The sequence below is a fragment of the Callionymus lyra genome, chromosome 11, assembly GCF_982586985.1.
Source record: "Callionymus lyra chromosome 11, fCalLyr1.hap1.1, whole genome shotgun sequence".
NCBI classification, from domain to species: Eukaryota; Metazoa; Chordata; class Actinopteri; order Syngnathiformes; family Callionymidae; genus Callionymus; species Callionymus lyra.
Window position 1 is genome coordinate 17827464 of NC_141828.1, and position 17100 is coordinate 17844563.

The 17100-nt window shown below is 37.8% G+C and overlaps 1 protein-coding gene across 1 annotated transcript; it reads left to right on the top strand.

The window, feature by feature from the left end:
• The first annotated feature begins 962 nt into the window (after positions 1-962).
• LOC148069424 (high affinity choline transporter 1-like) lies at positions 963-6724 on the top strand. Its single transcript, XM_087802079.1, has 8 exons — positions 963-1146; positions 1674-1790; positions 2761-2916; positions 3020-3168; positions 3357-3500; positions 4069-4222; positions 5138-5355; positions 5437-6724. The coding sequence occupies exons 1-8, from the start codon at positions 963-965 to the stop codon at positions 5974-5976; spliced, it is 1662 nt and encodes a 553-aa protein (XP_087658205.1). The 3' UTR covers positions 5977-6724.
• The last annotated feature ends 10376 nt before the right edge of the window (positions 6725-17100 follow it).

Below are 17100 nucleotides of genomic sequence, written 5' to 3' on the forward strand. Positions count from 1 at the left end.
AAAGCGGCTCTTGAAGAGTGGTAGAGAGTCACAGTTATAGAGTTCAGGTGGTAGAGAGTTCCAGCGACTGATGGCTTTGCAGAGAGGTGAATGAAAGAGGGGGAGCAGAGATATCGAGTCGGAATGTATGCGAGTATGAGGTCAAACCGGTGGTGTGAAGTTGTGGAGGAGTTTGTGGGGATTCGTTGATTGAATGGGAGCCAGTGAAGGTGCTGGAGGATGAGAGTGATATGATTGGTGCATTGATATCCCAAACAATAGAGAAGTGATACCAACACCAGAAGTTGCTCTTCATCATGCTCTTTCAAGGTCAATCGCACACTTTATCCCTGACATTTACTCACAGGCGCCCATCATCCTTCTTCAGGGAAAAGACATCGTCAGAGTACATAAAGCCCGCGAACAGGTTAATGGATCTGCCAACACGCCCTACGCACAGAAGACCCGGGCTGGGTCTTAGTTTTTAATGTTGGTCTCAGTAATGTACAAAAATCATTGAATATAAACACATTTTACACAACTATTTTAGATCAAAAACAGCCATCCCTCTTTAAGACCATGCCAAAATGCCTTCCATGTGAAAGAGAAATTCAGTGACGAGCATGCAATCGGTCGACAAGAGCCTGGTGAAGAACAGACTTGTGAATCTGATCAACTGTAGTTACACTTTCACCAACGCCACATTGATACTATGTATATGGTGGGCTGAACTTTGCTATGTCTGCAGAAAGTTTATCTAGTCTGTTAAAGTTGTTATCGTAATATCTTACAGTAACAAGAGTTCAGTCATCTTCAGCAATGATTAAAAGAGGTCCTGGAGGCAGTCACTGATGTTAACAAATTAAGTTTTTGCTTTTGTGTCTCAGTGAACCAAGGGAATGTGGAGAAGCAGGTTCAAAGAATTAAAAAAAAAGGCATCAGCCCTCCCACTCTGAGCCCTTGAGCACTTGTGATCCAGGACTATGGCGGTCAACATCCCAGGAGTTGTGGTTCTGGCAGTTTTCTACCTTTTAGTCTTTGGCTGTGGCATCTGGGCTTCTTTTAAGGCCCGAAGGGAGCAGAAAAAAAGTGGAGCCACTAGCATGAATATGACAATGCTAGGGAACCGCAACATCAACTGGGTGGTTGGAGTCTTCAGTATGACAGGTAACAGAGCAAATTCTAAACTAGTTCATAATTCTTAAAAGATGTTAAGGCATGACATAGATTAATAATACCTTGGATGCTAAATTATTTGTCTATGCAAGACAACATAAAATATATATTAGAAATTGAGACTATTGTCTCTTTACATGTAGTTACATTTGAACAAATATAATAATATTTATAAGAACTGAAGGGACATGGATTTTCCTTCTTGCTAACTAGAATAGAAATCAGATATCAATTTTCTGAGATCATTTGTATTTACAAACTTGCACGTCATCAAAAATAAAATCTCCTGGTTACCTTCATAACCAAGGTTTTATTATCGTGTTTACTACATGTTGTCAGTTGAGCCCCTGCAGGTGAGAGGATGGACAAGTTACAACTTGATGGATTGTAATGAAAATAATTTGTTTGTAAAACAAAACTGGTTCGATGACAAATAATCAAAAAAATATATAATTAAGTGCTTTTTATTTCTTTTTACTGTTTCACTTCAAAAACAATCTTTCTTCTCTTGGTTTTAGCTACATGGGTTGGTGGAGGCTTCATAGTCGGAACCACAGAGATGGTCTATACCCCATCCATGGGACTGTTGTCGGCTATATTGATGTTGGTGGCTTATATGACAACGTATGCATTAGGTAAGTTTGTGTTCATACGTGCAAAATGTACCCTCTGAATTTGAAACTACGAGGACAGTGGTCCCCACCCTATTCTATTTCAGGGCCCACTTTTAATTCTCAAAGATCTTTGCGGCCCAACTCCGACCCCATAAATACGAAGTCATTATAATGAAAGATAGATAGAAATTGTTTGCGTTCTCAGAGCACTTTTTTTTATTGTAGATTGAACATAAAGGACTGAAATCTATAAAGGAGAAATATATTGGAAGCTCCACAGTCACTAACACAGCATATGTAACTTGTTGCAACACCTTCAGTATTAGAAGCATGCATACACATAAAGTCACACTCACACAAGCACACTTACATCAATTGTCAGCGAAAAGTACTCAGCACTGTACTTATTCCAACCTCTTCTTTTTTGTTGACAGCAGGGAGATCACCGGTTGATTTACCATCAGTCTCTTGTCTATCTGTCCTTTTAATTATCCCTGTTGATAGCCAGATATCCATTTTTTCTACTCCAGTTTTTGCTATCAACGTCAAGCGTAAACGAGTCAAGTGCATTGCGGTCCACTGCAATTAGGTCCGGCCGATAATAACAAAAGTTCCTATCTCTCATTTCCTTGTCACATGTAAAATACCTGAATGAAATTTTTTTTTTATATAATTACATCCACCCTCCCACAAAAAATGATACCAATTTTGGAAACGATTTTGCGGCCCACTTGCAATACCCACAGGTTGGGAATCACTGTTCTAGGACATATTACATCCTGTATAGAGATTTTTCTACTACATAGTAAGTGCACTCATGTTATTTATTGGTTAATTTTACTTTTATTTTTAGATTCACTTTTTCATGATTCCCTGTAAGTGGTTTTTAATATGGTCACTTGTTTTGTATCATTAGGTTAAACATGGTTGCAGTCATGGACACAATCATTTGTAGAGCTCTCGATTTAATCTTTTAACTTCTCTTTCAAAGTTGGTCTCATTTTTGCAAAGCGAATGAGAGAAAGTCGCTACACGACAATGTTGGATCCTTTCCATTTGAGGTATGGGCCAGTCCTGACATCAGTCATCAGCATGCTCTCAGTGTTGCTTGAAATGCTGTATATTCCACCAACATTGATCAGTCTAGGTAAAGTGTATTTTCCCCTTTTAAGTGAACATTCCCTGATTGACCTTGATTCCTTGCTCTCTAAACATGTGTATAAAGAAATACTGTGAATGTAACAACACAGGAGGAGTCATGGCTGTTATTCTGGATTTGGATTACAACGTTTGTGTCTGGATCTCTGCAGCTGTGGCAGTGACCTACACACTGCTAGGTGGACTCTACTCTGTGGCATACACAGACGTTATTCAACTCTCCCTTGTTTTTTTTGGCTTGGTGAGTTTCTTAGAACCTTTGCTAAATTGCTAAATGTTTTAAAAAAGTTCTTTCAACTCAGCTGATCAGTCTCATGACACCTTCACTTACCTGTGTAAAATCCTGATACTTAAAACTTCACAAAACCATGAACCCCACTTTTACACACATTGATAAATTATTAAAAATAATTGTGTTTCAATCTATAGTGGTTCTGCGTGCCTTTCATCCTGATGACCCCTCATAGTTTGGATATCAGTGAGACTTTGTTCAACAACTCCCTCCACGCTCCATGGATTGGTGAAATGAAAGTCAAAAACATTGGTTTGATGATTGATCAATTCCTTTTCTTGGTACGTTGAAACACTCATTTTATTGTCTAACTGAATGTGATGATGAGCATGTTATCATCTGCCAAAGAAACAAACAACCTCTAGAGAGTGGAAGAGCAGACAGCAAAGGTCCCCAAACCTCCCACGTAAATTTGTCCTTTGGTAGGGGGTCAATTTATAACAAAAATTGTGACGATCGCCGAGGTGCCTAAACGTAAAAATGTATTGTTTTCCAGAAAGCCACACATAACAAACCCTTTCCAGGTTCCTCACAGAAAGAAAGTCAGGAAATAAATGATAACAGTTTTTATGAAATCAAATTTGATTTGACTTAGATAGCAAACAAATTGAAGTAGGTGTATATTTAAAAAAAAAAAAACTTTTTTTTTTAGTTTGACCACAAATTTCTAGACTATACAAATCAGTGAAGTAACCCTAAAATGTAACTTATTTTCCTTGTCTTACTGTTGTTGTACTGTTAACATGTCTTAAATTATGCAGAATATTTTGTGTATTACACATTAACAGTTTATTTTCGATTTAAAGAATTGTAACTCTGAACTTTGACAAACGTTACATTATGTTGCAGAGCCTGGGCAGTTTGGGAAATCAGTTCTTACACCAGAGGACTCTGTCATCCCCAACCATTTCCTCAGCAAGGCGTTTATGCTTGCTTGCAGCCATTACTTTACCAATATTTACTATCCCTTCTATGCTGTTTGGAGCTGTGGCCGCGTCAACAGGTAAGCAACAGTTCAATCTTTATCAATAAACGGGAATTCATTAGGGAACATTGTAGATGTAGATACGGCGCCTTAACTTTGGAAGACCACTAGATTGGACTTTGTCTTTTATAATCCTAATAACAAAAAATACTTCTTTCAATTCTCAAAACTAATTAATTCTCAAAACATTCACAAAGGATACTCATTATCTATCAGGGGTCGGCATAGTGTTCCAAAAAGAGACACAGTGAGTTCAGGTCTGTGTTCTAACTGATCAAGAGGACAAATTGGTATCATTTAGGAATCTAAGGAGTGTACTCAGTTGACTGTCGCACTGGTATTGCTAGTTTCAGCTTGAACGTCATTTTTTTTAACTGAGAGCGCTATTGGTTGAAACAAAAACCTTCCTCTCCTCATCACCCTCACTGTCATATTACTGCTGTTATTGCATAACTACACTTCGTATTAGCAGTGTTGTCTGTGACAGGTCAACTTGGTTTTTCACAGATACCATATTGGTCAGTGATCTACTTTGCTCTCCCCTTTTTTGGCCTGTGAAAAGTCGACAACCCACCAACAATGATTGAAGACTCAATTCTTCAGTTCTCACATTAATCCTTCATTACACACTCAAGTGCTGCCACAGTTTGTTAGCAATGTCATCAGCTATGGGCAGTCAATACATCAATAACCAGTTTAAGAACACCATTTGGGAAGATACAAGTTATAATACATTACATCACACAAAAACAACACTTTTATACATTTTTTCCAATTCTTTATGATGTCACTTTATTACCTCGATGAGAGTATGGATGTTTCTTGTCGTCTCCATTTTTTCTTTTTCACTTTTTTGTTTGTAAACAACAGTAAAGAAAATCAAATGCAGCATCTGTAATCCATATTGAGAACTTAACCTGCTCCTTTTTTCAGATTGGAACCAGACATCTTATGGCTCACCGTCTCCTTATGAACGTGGGGAAGCAGCTATGGCACTGCCGATCATTCTGCTCCACCTCACTCCAAACTATGTCTCAATCATATGTACGGCTTGTATTGCCGCAGCTGTGATGTCATCAGCGGACTCTGTGTTGCTTTCTTCATCATCGCTCTTCTCAACGAACATCTACAAGAACATCCTAAGGCCACAGGTACGTTTTTTAACCAGATAATTAATAATTTTTGCTCTTACAGAGATTCTTATGTTTATCCTCCTCTGCTCTTCTGTTCAGGCCTCAGACAGAGAGATCCATTGGGTGATTCGGATCTCTGTAGTAGTTGTGGGTGTTGTTGGAACTGCCTTAACCCACTTTAAAAACAGCCCTTTATTGTTTTGGTTCTTGAGTACAGACATGGCCTACGTTCTAATCGTCCCTCAACTCGTCTGCATCCTATTCATTAAAGTAACCAATGGTTATGGTGCAATAATGGGATTGGCGTCAGGACTACTGATAAGACTGTTGAGTGGTGAAACTTTACTAGGGATTCCACCAATCCTGCTCTTCCCAGGATACGCTCTGGAAGATGGAGTCTATGTACAGTATGCTCCAGTGAAGTCCATTTCCATGATCATTGGTTTTAGTAACATCGTCTTGTTCTCATCTTTGACCCACTTTCTTTTCCACAAGGGTGTGTTACCCAACAAATTTGATGTCTTCAGAATAAAAAATACTGGTTCACTAGAGCCAGTCCCAACCACGATGGACACAAAAGAATGTGTCTATTTTACAGAGAACCGATCTGCCAAGGTGCTGAGGAGCACCAAGTTTTGACACCTGCCTATACTGTATGTTTCTAAATTACAATGGTATATGGATTTATAAGGGTTTTTAATGCAGATAAATCCATCATCATGCAGGTAATGCACATCGAGGAACAATTCTTACTAGTCTTATTGTCTTTACATTAATCAGATTGAAGCTTTGGGAGTCAGTTTACAAGATATTAGAGCTTACTAGGTTTAAAAATGACATGAAATAGTAATTCAAAAGCTGTTTATGGAAGATATTGTAGATCAGTGAGTCCAATCTATCTAACAATACGAATTCTATTACAGTCCATATAGAAATTAGCACTTTTCTTTCTTCTTTTTTTACTTAACACAGACTGCAATTTAATCTAATAAATACAATTATATATATATATATATATATATAAAAAATATTATTACTAATGTAAATGCATAATAGTAAGAGTTAACGTGAATTATTGGCCATGACTACTTTTTATATCTTGTATTGATTCATTAAGAATTCAAGAATATAATCCTGTCATTTTTTTTCATAAAGAAGGGCAAAACATGTCTAAGGATAAGTTTTGCCCTTTGACAATTGATAGAGTTTCTGCAAGTCAGAGCAAATCAAATACTTAGCTAACTTATATGACACAAGTTATGACATCAAATGGAATGTTCGATCTTAGTTAGATCTAAGTTACAAATGATGCTGGCAGAGGTAGAAAACTTAAATACTGTGATTCAGGGAAATTCTTTTGTTGATTTGATTTATTTTGTATTATTTTAGAGGAGAGTTTTGTTATTTTTACTTTCTGGTATATAACAGTTTGTCAAGTTGTCAAGAAGTACTTTTAAATAAAATATAAAAACAAACAAACATTGGTCTTAATCCCTTATTTCTTCAATCTGTTTGTTCAGGCAACATTAAACATGTTTCAAACTGTTGAACATCAATGTTTTTTTTTAATGTGATAACACAAAATGAACCCACAGAATCCTGTCATCCATCACATACAATGATTAAGATTAAGATTAGAAATTCAAAAATGTGATGCTATTACTTTTCTTGCCAACGAAAATAATATTAATAGAGCACATGAATATATTAAGGGATTGTACATTGCATTCTGTGACATGCAGTAGACAGTTGTTTAACCATGTTGTGCTAGCCATAATGTGCTTTTTTAATAATTAAAATTAAAATAAAAATTGTATTAATAAATTAAAGTAAATATCCTATTACATGATCTATATACATTAACAATAGATACTTTATTTCATTAAGAGTGAAGTCAGGGATGTATATAATTTTTTTTTGTTTTTTTAAATCTAAGTGTACTCTATATTTCAGGTGAAATTATCTTTCATTATTTACTGTGAAATGAAAAAAAAAGGTCTTGAAGGGAAGTCAGGAAAATCCCTAATAATTAGGTTTCTATTATGGTTGGCAATTGCAGCAGTTTCCTACAACAACAAAAATAATACATTATGAGCGCAGTTACATAATAATAGTATTAATTAAGCAAATACGAAGTAACATAATTGGTCACACACACCCATGGATAAGCAGTTGTTGCACCAAATCAATCATAATGGAATATAATAAGTCAAGTTAATTTTCCATAGCAACAGACGGCAAAAAATAACTTGAACCATCAGTATATCAATGATAGATATCCATTATAGATATAACACAAAACATTCCAAGAGTTGTAGTAATGGCATTTTTTTATCTTCTCGTTTTTGTTTCTAGCTTCTTTCACACAATACGATCTGGAGCTTTTAATCCATGAGTTTGTGTCTTCTCATTTAGATATTAGACTATTCTCTGCCACAAGAATTCTGACCTTCTCTAGTAGAAGAACTCACATTTCCCTTATCCAGTAAAACTCTTGGCTGCCAGTTTCTTTCTGGATGAATTTTGAAATTCTATTTCTTACCTTCAGAGCTTTTCATGGTCAGGCTCCACTTTACATCAGTGATCTGATCCAGCCCTACACCCCAGCTTGGGCTCTTAGGTCTGTGGATCAGAATCTGCTGATGGTTCCGAAATGGTTCAGAAAACCTTCAAGGCTGTTGAAGCTTTTAAACGATCCTCTTTTCCCTTTGCACAGAAAAGCGCTTTACCAATTAACTTTACTTACTTATGTACGATGTTGTAGCTCAAGTCTTTAGTTATTTTCACACAACACACAACAACAGCCATTAGGGATTCAAAATACTTTTTTTATTCTCTTCCCGATCTCTCCACACACCTCCAACCATGTCAACAGTACAGCCGACCCTAGTGGTCATCAGATTCCACTACAGCTTACTGTTTACCATTGAAATGCTGCTCATCTGGAAAAGGGAGCTTTAAAAAGGTAAAACCCCGTCATCATCTCTGCTGCTGGAACTGGCTCTACCACCTCCTTCTGCAGCAAATTAAAAAAAAATGCAGGCGTTAACAGGCAAATTGGAGCACATAGCCCCACCTGATTACTTACCTCTGCCCTCTGGAATGAAGTATAACCAGGCGATTCCAAGACGAATAATTTTTCTGCCAGAACCACAGCTCTGACGTATGTCGGGTTGTCTTCCGGCTCACCCCCGCCGATGACGAATGGGCATCACAAAAGACCCATCTCCATGTCTTGAACCAACAGAGCATGTACGTGAGCTGGATTCACTAGAACCCACACTCCCGTACATATGATCCGGCTCTGTGGGAGAAACCTCAGATGTGTCGTGTGTGTACCCTCTTCCACCCCGGAAGTCTCCCCACCTCTCCAAGAACCCCTTAGTGTCACCGGAGCTGACGAAACCCGAATATATGTGGAGGAATGTGCTGGAGAATTTACACAGAGCTGATGTGAGTTGAGGACAGATCACGCGTCGGCACTGCATCGCTCACTGTGTCCAGTACATTCTCAAGCTCCGCTGGCGGTCCTGACCTGCTCCTCTCTCCTGAGATCCGATCGCCACGCACCTCTCCAGATAACCGACCTGCAGGGTCGGTAGCTCAGTGCCCTCGTCTGCTCTCAGAACGGCGAGAAAACTTGCGCGTAAAGGCACCGGTCTTTCTTGACAGTGCTGTAGGGGAAGGAACAACCTCCGGTCAACATAGACATGTCTAGTCTAGTTTCACTTATCACATCAGCTGTCAAGCTCTGTCGGGCACGCGCGCATGTCTACGCAGAAGTAAACACAGCTGACTTAGCCAAGGAGAGCAGCCATCGAATCTTTGACCTACTCCATACCTGAAGGTCCCAGGTCGTCTCGATCTAGGTGAGCCTGTTGAGCGCACCACACAGGAGAAACATGTTGTTCGCGAGGGAGACCACCTGCCTCCCCCCCATATAGGTTCTGTTGAATATTGCCGTCAACCTGACTTCAGCTCTAGGCAGAGCTACAGGTTGGCCTGGCCAGTCACATAATCTGGGCCTAGGCAGAGAAAACAGAGAACATCTGTGTCCCCCCTCCCCAGCCTCTAGAGTACGATGCAGCCCCAAAATCTATATTTTATTGGAAGAGAGCGCATCAATCACAAGTGCCGCATCATCATTGGTTAATTCACAACGGAGATATAATAACATGCTAAAACTTAAAACGATTAAAACTAGTCCGTTTCTGTCGCTTCAACACGACGTCACGTCCGGGTCTTAATACTTTGCTTTATGGAGAGAAAAGGTCAAAATGCAGAGTGTACGGGTCGTTTATTCGCTGCTACAAGTCAAACAAAGATACAACTTTACGATCGAAAGGACTCGATCTTTGCCGGCAGCTCTACAGGTCGATAGCTTCGGGAAAGACGGTCTCGGGTTATGGGGCTTCTTTCTATTTAAGGGAAAGTTTCCTGTCCAGGGGGTCGCCTATTCCGGGGCAGTGGTTCTTTTATGTTAGCTCCTGTCTCGGGTCACCTGGAGAGTAACTTTCTTCCTTGCCTGTTGTGTGGGCAAGTTCCTTTGTCTTCCAGCCCCCCTTTTTTGGGTGTGTTCCGTTTTGCCCTTTTGTTTCACGCCCACAGGTGTGAACTGAGCAGACAGTCTGTCCTTCATTAAGTCGCTGAATAATCTCTAGTCTGTTGAAAGTGAAATGTTGGTTGTGAATGTGTATTTAAACGTTTAAGCTCTTAGATGAGGCTAGTAATTTATACTCTATATTTTTATTATTTTTTTCCATTTTTTATTTCTATTTTATTTTATTTTATTTTTATTCTATTTTATTTTGTTAATAGTGTCAATTTCTAATTTTGTAAATAATTTGTATATTCTTAAGATCGTTTTTATTTTATTTTGTATTATCTCTTTTATTATTTCTTTTTCCTTGCACTTCATTTTTTTTCCAACTGCGCTGTTGTGAAAGTGTGTTTCCCCTCTGGGGATGAATAAAGCTTTTCTATTCTATTCTATTCTATTCTATTATCTTTTTAGAATTAATTTAACTTATGGCGTATACGTATAGTGTAGAATAATTTTCAATCTAACAACTCCCCCTGTTGACGTGGCCTTTACAGGTCACGTCATAAACAAAAAGTTCAATTCTTTCTTCAAAAGTTCAAATCAATTTTCTAAATCAATGGTTGTTCCGCAGCAACATTTTATAGTTTTTTATCTAATATTATCATTTTCCCAACAACATATTATTATCATGTACCTGCACACGCTATATGTATAACCGAAAATATAATCATCTGTCTGTAATATTAATATTATTTTTAAACGGTGACACACTTTTCCGAGTCCATCTTCTTGAATCTACACACAAACAACCTTCATTCAGGAGTAGCTCTGGCCAAAATTTTTTTTATTAATGTAATAGAATTGGGTAATTTCCCCATGTACTTATCCGCTTGTTTCTTCTGATGGGGAATGTGGTTGATGCTTCTGAGTGCGTTTACTCATCCAGGTCAGAAAATCCTGCGTCCACTGATTTTGACCCTGGTTGGAGAGAGTAATATACACGTCCGCTGCCCTCTGCCTGTTATCTGGCAGTATGAGCGACCACAATGCATGTTCTTTTACCCCATTTGTTTTGTTGTTAGTGTTTTATTTTGTATTTTTATTATTTCCATATTGGTTCCTATTAACATTTTTTATATATATATATTTTTTTATTTCTACTTTTAATATATATTTTATTTCTTCTTTAGTTTATTTTAAATCTAGATCAGTTTTAGTTTTAATCTAAATGAGCTAATTTTTATTGTTAGTGTAGTTTAAGTTTTTAGGTTCATTCTTAGTTTTTGTTTGCTTATTTTTTCATTTTTCTTTTCTTTTTCGCTTTGATCAATACTGTTCACTGTTCATTCATTGCTCATTCCATTCATTCATCAATTTCCCCTAGAGGACACATAACATATTTTTATGTTACCTGTCCTTTGGGTTACTGTTGTCAGATCATCTCAAAGATCACCTTGATCCAACTCCCCCTGTTAAATTACGCCGTCTCTGCTGTAGTCCCTCTTGTGGAACCTGTGAGAGTCTTAAGATGTTATTTTACCAGGTTTTCTTCAAATGGTGGTGTGATTGTTCTGCACTGGTGTTGGTGCCACCCGCTGCAGTGTCACATTCCAGGTATCTCCACCTGAATGCTAATTTAAACCTGGATCCTTCATGACCTTTGTTAGGTCATTTTTAAGGCTTCCTTTGTCTCCTTCAACTGTAAAAGGAGAACTAGACGTTAAATACAAGAAAAACATACAACTTTTCTTTCTGCAAAATTGAAACTGGGGTGTTATGTTGTCTGACCTCACCTGTGCTGAACTTTGGAAATCATTCCTTTACCATTCAATTAAAACCTACATCTATTTTATATGAAACCTTTTAAGTCAATTTTCAAATGAATGTCACCACTATTTATTTATGTTGCTAAGACTTCCCTGTCAGAAACAAGTCTTCTAAATGAGATTGTAAAGCATTGTACAGTAAGGATGTAAGAGTAACCATTTTCACTTTCATTGATAAATTCAACTTCTGTAATTAACAAATTCCTGATAAAAACATATCTCATGGGCTTTGTAATGCAATGTTTTTTCAAAGCCAACTAGAATCCTCTGTGCATCACTGTCTTGCCCAAAAAAAGTATCTTTCCTTTAGACCAATTGTTTTTATCATTAATTACATTAGAGACCTTTCTTAACTGACCATTTCAGCAACTGATTCACACCTCCACTTCTACAACCTAATTCACACCTCCACTTCTACAACCTGATTCACACCTCCACTTCTACAACCTGATTCACACCTCCACTTCTACAACCTGATTCACACCTCCATTACTACTCAAAATTCTTCTCCTTACCTACAACCTACAACTGGACACAGAAGTCACTTTCTCCATGAGCCTTACATCATCTCCTCTGTTGCATGTGGAATTGTTTATAACCTCTGGAATGTCAGCAGGGGTCCGTGTCCTTTGTTTTAACTGTCCTCACAACACAACTCGCTCCAGCCTCTGTGCAGCTGATTTTAAACATCTCCTGTCCTGTAATTACACAACTTAACACATTCAGTTAGTAATAGCCATGAAATTGAATTCCTTCGTCTTGATGATTATTTATCTGTTGTTTTTAGCTTTTCTTTCTGCTATCACTAGTTTGATGAGGGCTGAGGACTTATATCAGGTAGGGGCAGTAGATGCCGGCCCCTTCTACTCGGCTTGCGGAACTGTTGTCCTGCATGACTACTGAAAAATCTACATCCCCTTTTTATTTTAAGAGATTTGTAATGTGCTGGGATCTGTGGGTAGAAAGGACATTCATTTCTCCAGTGACCTGGTTGTCCACATGAAAAGCAGCAGTCGTTGCCTGGTGTGAAATACTGTTGGGCTGCAGCCATTTGCTGCCGCTGTTCAGCTTCCAAATCTTTGTGCATGCATGACATCAGTTCATTCACATCCACATTTGTAGGGAACACCTTTCTCATGGCCTTAAATATTCGTTTTGCATGAGGAGAAAAAAGTGCTTGATATGGCTCCCTACAAGTTCCTGCTTTTTCCTCTATTTTTAACAAATTAGCAAAACCCACACATGCCATAACAATTTGTCTCCAATCTCCAATAGCCAATACAATTCCTGTCATATTGTTGCAAAAAACATTAATCCACGGACCTGCTCCCCTTTCCAAAGGAGGAAGTTTTTCTTTCAGACATTGTACATCCATCATAGTTGCTGGGACGTAATCAGTATAATCCCTCTTTCTTTTACTCTTCATCACTAGAGGAAACTGTCCATGAGGTTCTGTTCCCAATCCATCTAGTCTCCCTTTCTCACCTTTTCTAGTTTTAACTTTATGTTTAGAGGGTGTCAGTGGCGTGCTTGGGTCAAGTCTATAATTACAATGATTGTCTTGTTCCTCATTCTTACTGCTGCTTCTTTCCTCACTGTCATTTTTCTTTTTCAATTTTTCTGATTTGTCATCTACCTCCTCACACAGCTGCTCTATAGTTCCAAGTGTACTTGGAGTGTCATGGCTGCGCTCACATCTTTATCTACTTTGTCTTGTCTTATTGCTATTTCAAATATGTTAAGTGTTTTTTCTGTTGTGTCTAACAGATCTCTTGTGAGAATGTCTTGCCTATGTGTTATTATTGCTACATTATCGATTATCTCTTTTAAATGTATCATTTTTGTTTTATCTATTTCATTAACATCTTGATCCATCATCAGCTGCCCTCCTGTAACATTGAACACTGGTGTCTGGGTGTTCACTTTCTCTTTCATTACCATTTTATGCAATCTATCAGACAACATTTGTGAGTTTACATTTTGGTTTCCACCTTCTAGGTAAGGTGGTGGTGAATCCGTTTTTTCAGTTACATTATTTTCATCAACAACTTCCTTTTCAACAGCTTTCAATGGTGCCATCACTTCAGTATTTAACTTTGTCATTTTCACCATTTCCATAATCACAAAAAATCTGTCTCTATCAGTTTTAGTTTTTTCTAACAAAGCCAGTCTGTGTTTTTCACTAAACAACATGCTTGTTTTTCTCCTCCTAATGACTTCAAGTTCTAGATTTATATTTTTCACATTTTCACCTAGAATATCTTCTTCAGGCATACGCCCCAATCAGGCAGATTTCCAACCTTTCTTTGCTTTTTAGCCCATTTATACCAGTTTTTTACAACATTTTTCCGATCCAACGGAGCAATTTTTTCCACATACGAACTTACAGAGCGAAACAATACAGCACCACATGATCCTATTCCACAAGACTGCCATTTTACCTGCAGTTCAGATAAATCCATTTATTATTTTTATTTATTTTATTTTTTCCTTTATTTTTTATTTTTATTTTATTTATTTTTACACCAATTGTTCGTCTCCCTCTCTATAAGAGAACTGTCACGCTTGAATACCTATATTATAATCCCAAACTTTATTATGACATGACAATCAAATAAAGTTAATTTTACCATTTAAAAAAAAACTCATAGAACTTACAAGAAAAAACTCTTTTTTAAACCAATAGAAACTGAAGAATTTCTTTTCACAAAACTTGAAAAACACGTATTAGCATTAACGTCGCATTTAGTCAAGAAAGTCGTTATTTTTTTTATCACAATATAGGTACTCACTATGCAACCAACGTAACATAAGAAACAACAAGAGTATTTGAATTCGTAAAACTTGCGACACAAGAAATGCTTTTTTCCCCAAAAATATTATATACTATATATATATATATAATATATAACACGCTTGAATACTTATTTTATAATTACCAAAAATTTGTATAAAAAAACTTGCAACATGAAATTCACAAGCAAAAAAACGCTTTTTTCAACCAATAGAAGTCCACGGCAGTTGACCGTGAAACTTATTTTATAAATATAGTAAGCCGTTTTTTTCCTCTTTTAAAAATAAACTCGCAGCATAAAACTTACAAGAAAAAAATCTTTTTTAGCCAATAGAAATTTAAGAAAGCTATACATTTCTTTATTTAAAACTTGAAAAACACACATTAGCGTTAACGTTGCATTAATCAAGAAAGTTGTTTTTTGTTTTTTATCATAACGTAAGTATTCATAAGGCAGCGTAACCTATAAAAAGCTCTATTTTTTCCCATTCACACGCCATTCGTACTCAAGGGGATTAAGCCTCTCTAAAAGGGTGAATTAAATGCCTTTAAAGCGTGCTAAATAGAGATATATTTGTCACTCGATAGAACCCCCGGCCAATTATGTTCTATCTGGGATTACTTTAGGTGCCAAGAGTCGTACGGAAAATAAAACCAAAACAAGAAGTTATATGTTTGCTTGCCTTACAAGCGGAATCAACGCACAACCCATCCACTCATACGGCTTCTAAATCGATTAACTCAGCCAGACGAAACTAAATGCAGAAATTAAATAAAAGGTTTTCTGCTTACCATATTTTGGGCCCGTTCGTCTGACTGGCCTCAGTCGCCGTCTTTTCGTCCAAGAATCTCCAAACAAATCCGAGGGTCACTTGCACCATTTAAAACGATTAAAACTAGTCCGTTTCTGTCGCTCCAACACGACGTCACGTCCGGGTCTTAATACTTTGCTTTATGGAGAGAAAAGGTCAAAATGCAGAGTGTAAGGGTCGTTTATTCGCCGCTACAAGTCAAACGAAGATACAACTTCACGATCAAAAGGACTCGATCTTTGCCGGCAGCTCTACAGGTCGATAGCTCTGGTCGATAGCTCCGGGAAAGACGGTCTCGGGTTATGGGGCTTCTTTCTATTTAAGGGAAAGTTTCCTGTCCAGGGGGTCGCCTATTCCGGGGCAGTGGTTCTTTTATGTTAGCTCCTGTCTCGGGTCACCTGGAGAGTAACTTCCTTCCTTGCCTGTTGTGTGGGCAAGTTCCTTTGTCTTCCAGCCCCCCTTTTTTGGGTGTGTTCCGTTTTGCCCTTTTGTTTCACGCCCAAAGGTGTGAACTGAGCAGACAGTCTGTCCTTCATTAAGTCGCTGAATAATCTCTAGTCTGTTTCAAGCTACCCTTGAGACAGTGTATATCAGTATGAAAGTGAAATGTTGGTTGTGAATGTGTATTTAAACGTTTAAGCTCTTAGATGAGGCTAGTAATTTATACTCTATATTTTTATTATCTTTTTAGCATTCATTTAACTTATGGCGTATACGTATAGTGTAGAATAATTTTCAATCTAACAAACTAAATAAGACATGTGTAATGAACTGTAATGAATCTTCATTGGAAAACATCTGTGAAAGCTCACCCACTCCTCAGGATCTGTGTCAACATTCTTCCGATGATAAGAAAACCCCACACCAGATGGAATTGGCATTTCACAAACTTCGAGTGAGGAATAACAGCAGTGGAGGGATATTTCAGGGCAATAAAGTCCATTAGCCCGACTTCCCGAAGCAAGGAGGATTAGAAGTTTGACGAACGGTCAAGCTAAACCTTCAATGACCGAAGAGTTCAACACTTCATGGTGAGATTCTGACCAACCAAGATCAGATAAGAACTTTTATGGCTTCCTGCAGACGCAGAGATGGTGAAGATGCGAATCAACATTGAAAGTGCTAACAGATGTCTTCACAGGCATAATGTGTGTGTGTGTGTGTGTGTGTGTGTCTTGGATAATATTCATCGAAATGTGTATGACCTGCTTAAAGAAATATACTTGTAAGTGAATGGAGCTACGTGCAAGGTGTCTGAAGTTATCAAAATGAAGAAAAAAATCACAGATGAAATATAAGAATTGAATTAATCATTATCAAAACCTTCATTTTGTAATAGTGTTCTACATTTGTCATGTTTGGTGTTATTTGAATGTCCGCGCTCCGTGGGAAAATAATCTATAAAGAACAAATCGTTTTAAAGCATTTTTAATGTACTTATGATTTTTCTTGTGTGATGAGAAGAAAAGACAATTGGAGAGGTAAGAAGGAGGAGGAGGGGGTGTCAGTCTGGAAGGACCCTTTTCCCGCCGAAGAAACGTCAACCAATCATAAGGGTTTGCCCCTTTTTACGATCACTAAGTTTCAACATAAGAACTGTGTTTAACTTAGAGAATTTGTGTTGTTTTCTCCAAAAGATCAGAGCGTACCTCGTAACATCAGAGTTTATCACCTCCCGTGTGATAAACTGGGTCATCACCAACTGCCTTCAAGACGATCTCTGGCCTCCTGACGAGCTCCTGCAAGTCCAAACTGAGGACCGCACTGAAGGACCGCTTCCAGCATCCT

What these genes read in the sequence shown, in the direction of transcription:
- LOC148069424 (XM_087802079.1), top strand. Translation starts at nt 963, where the DNA reads ATGGCGGTCAACATCCCAGGAGTTGTGGTTCTGGCAGTTTTCTACCTT. An exon ending in ACCAACATTGATCAGTCTAG is followed by an intron (nt 2,917 to 3,019) that starts GTAAAGTGTATT and finishes GTAACAACACAG; the next exon opens with GAGGAGTCATGGCTGTTATT. An exon ending in AGAACATCCTAAGGCCACAG is followed by an intron (nt 5,356 to 5,436) that starts GTACGTTTTTTA and finishes TCTTCTGTTCAG; the next exon opens with GCCTCAGACAGAGAGATCCA.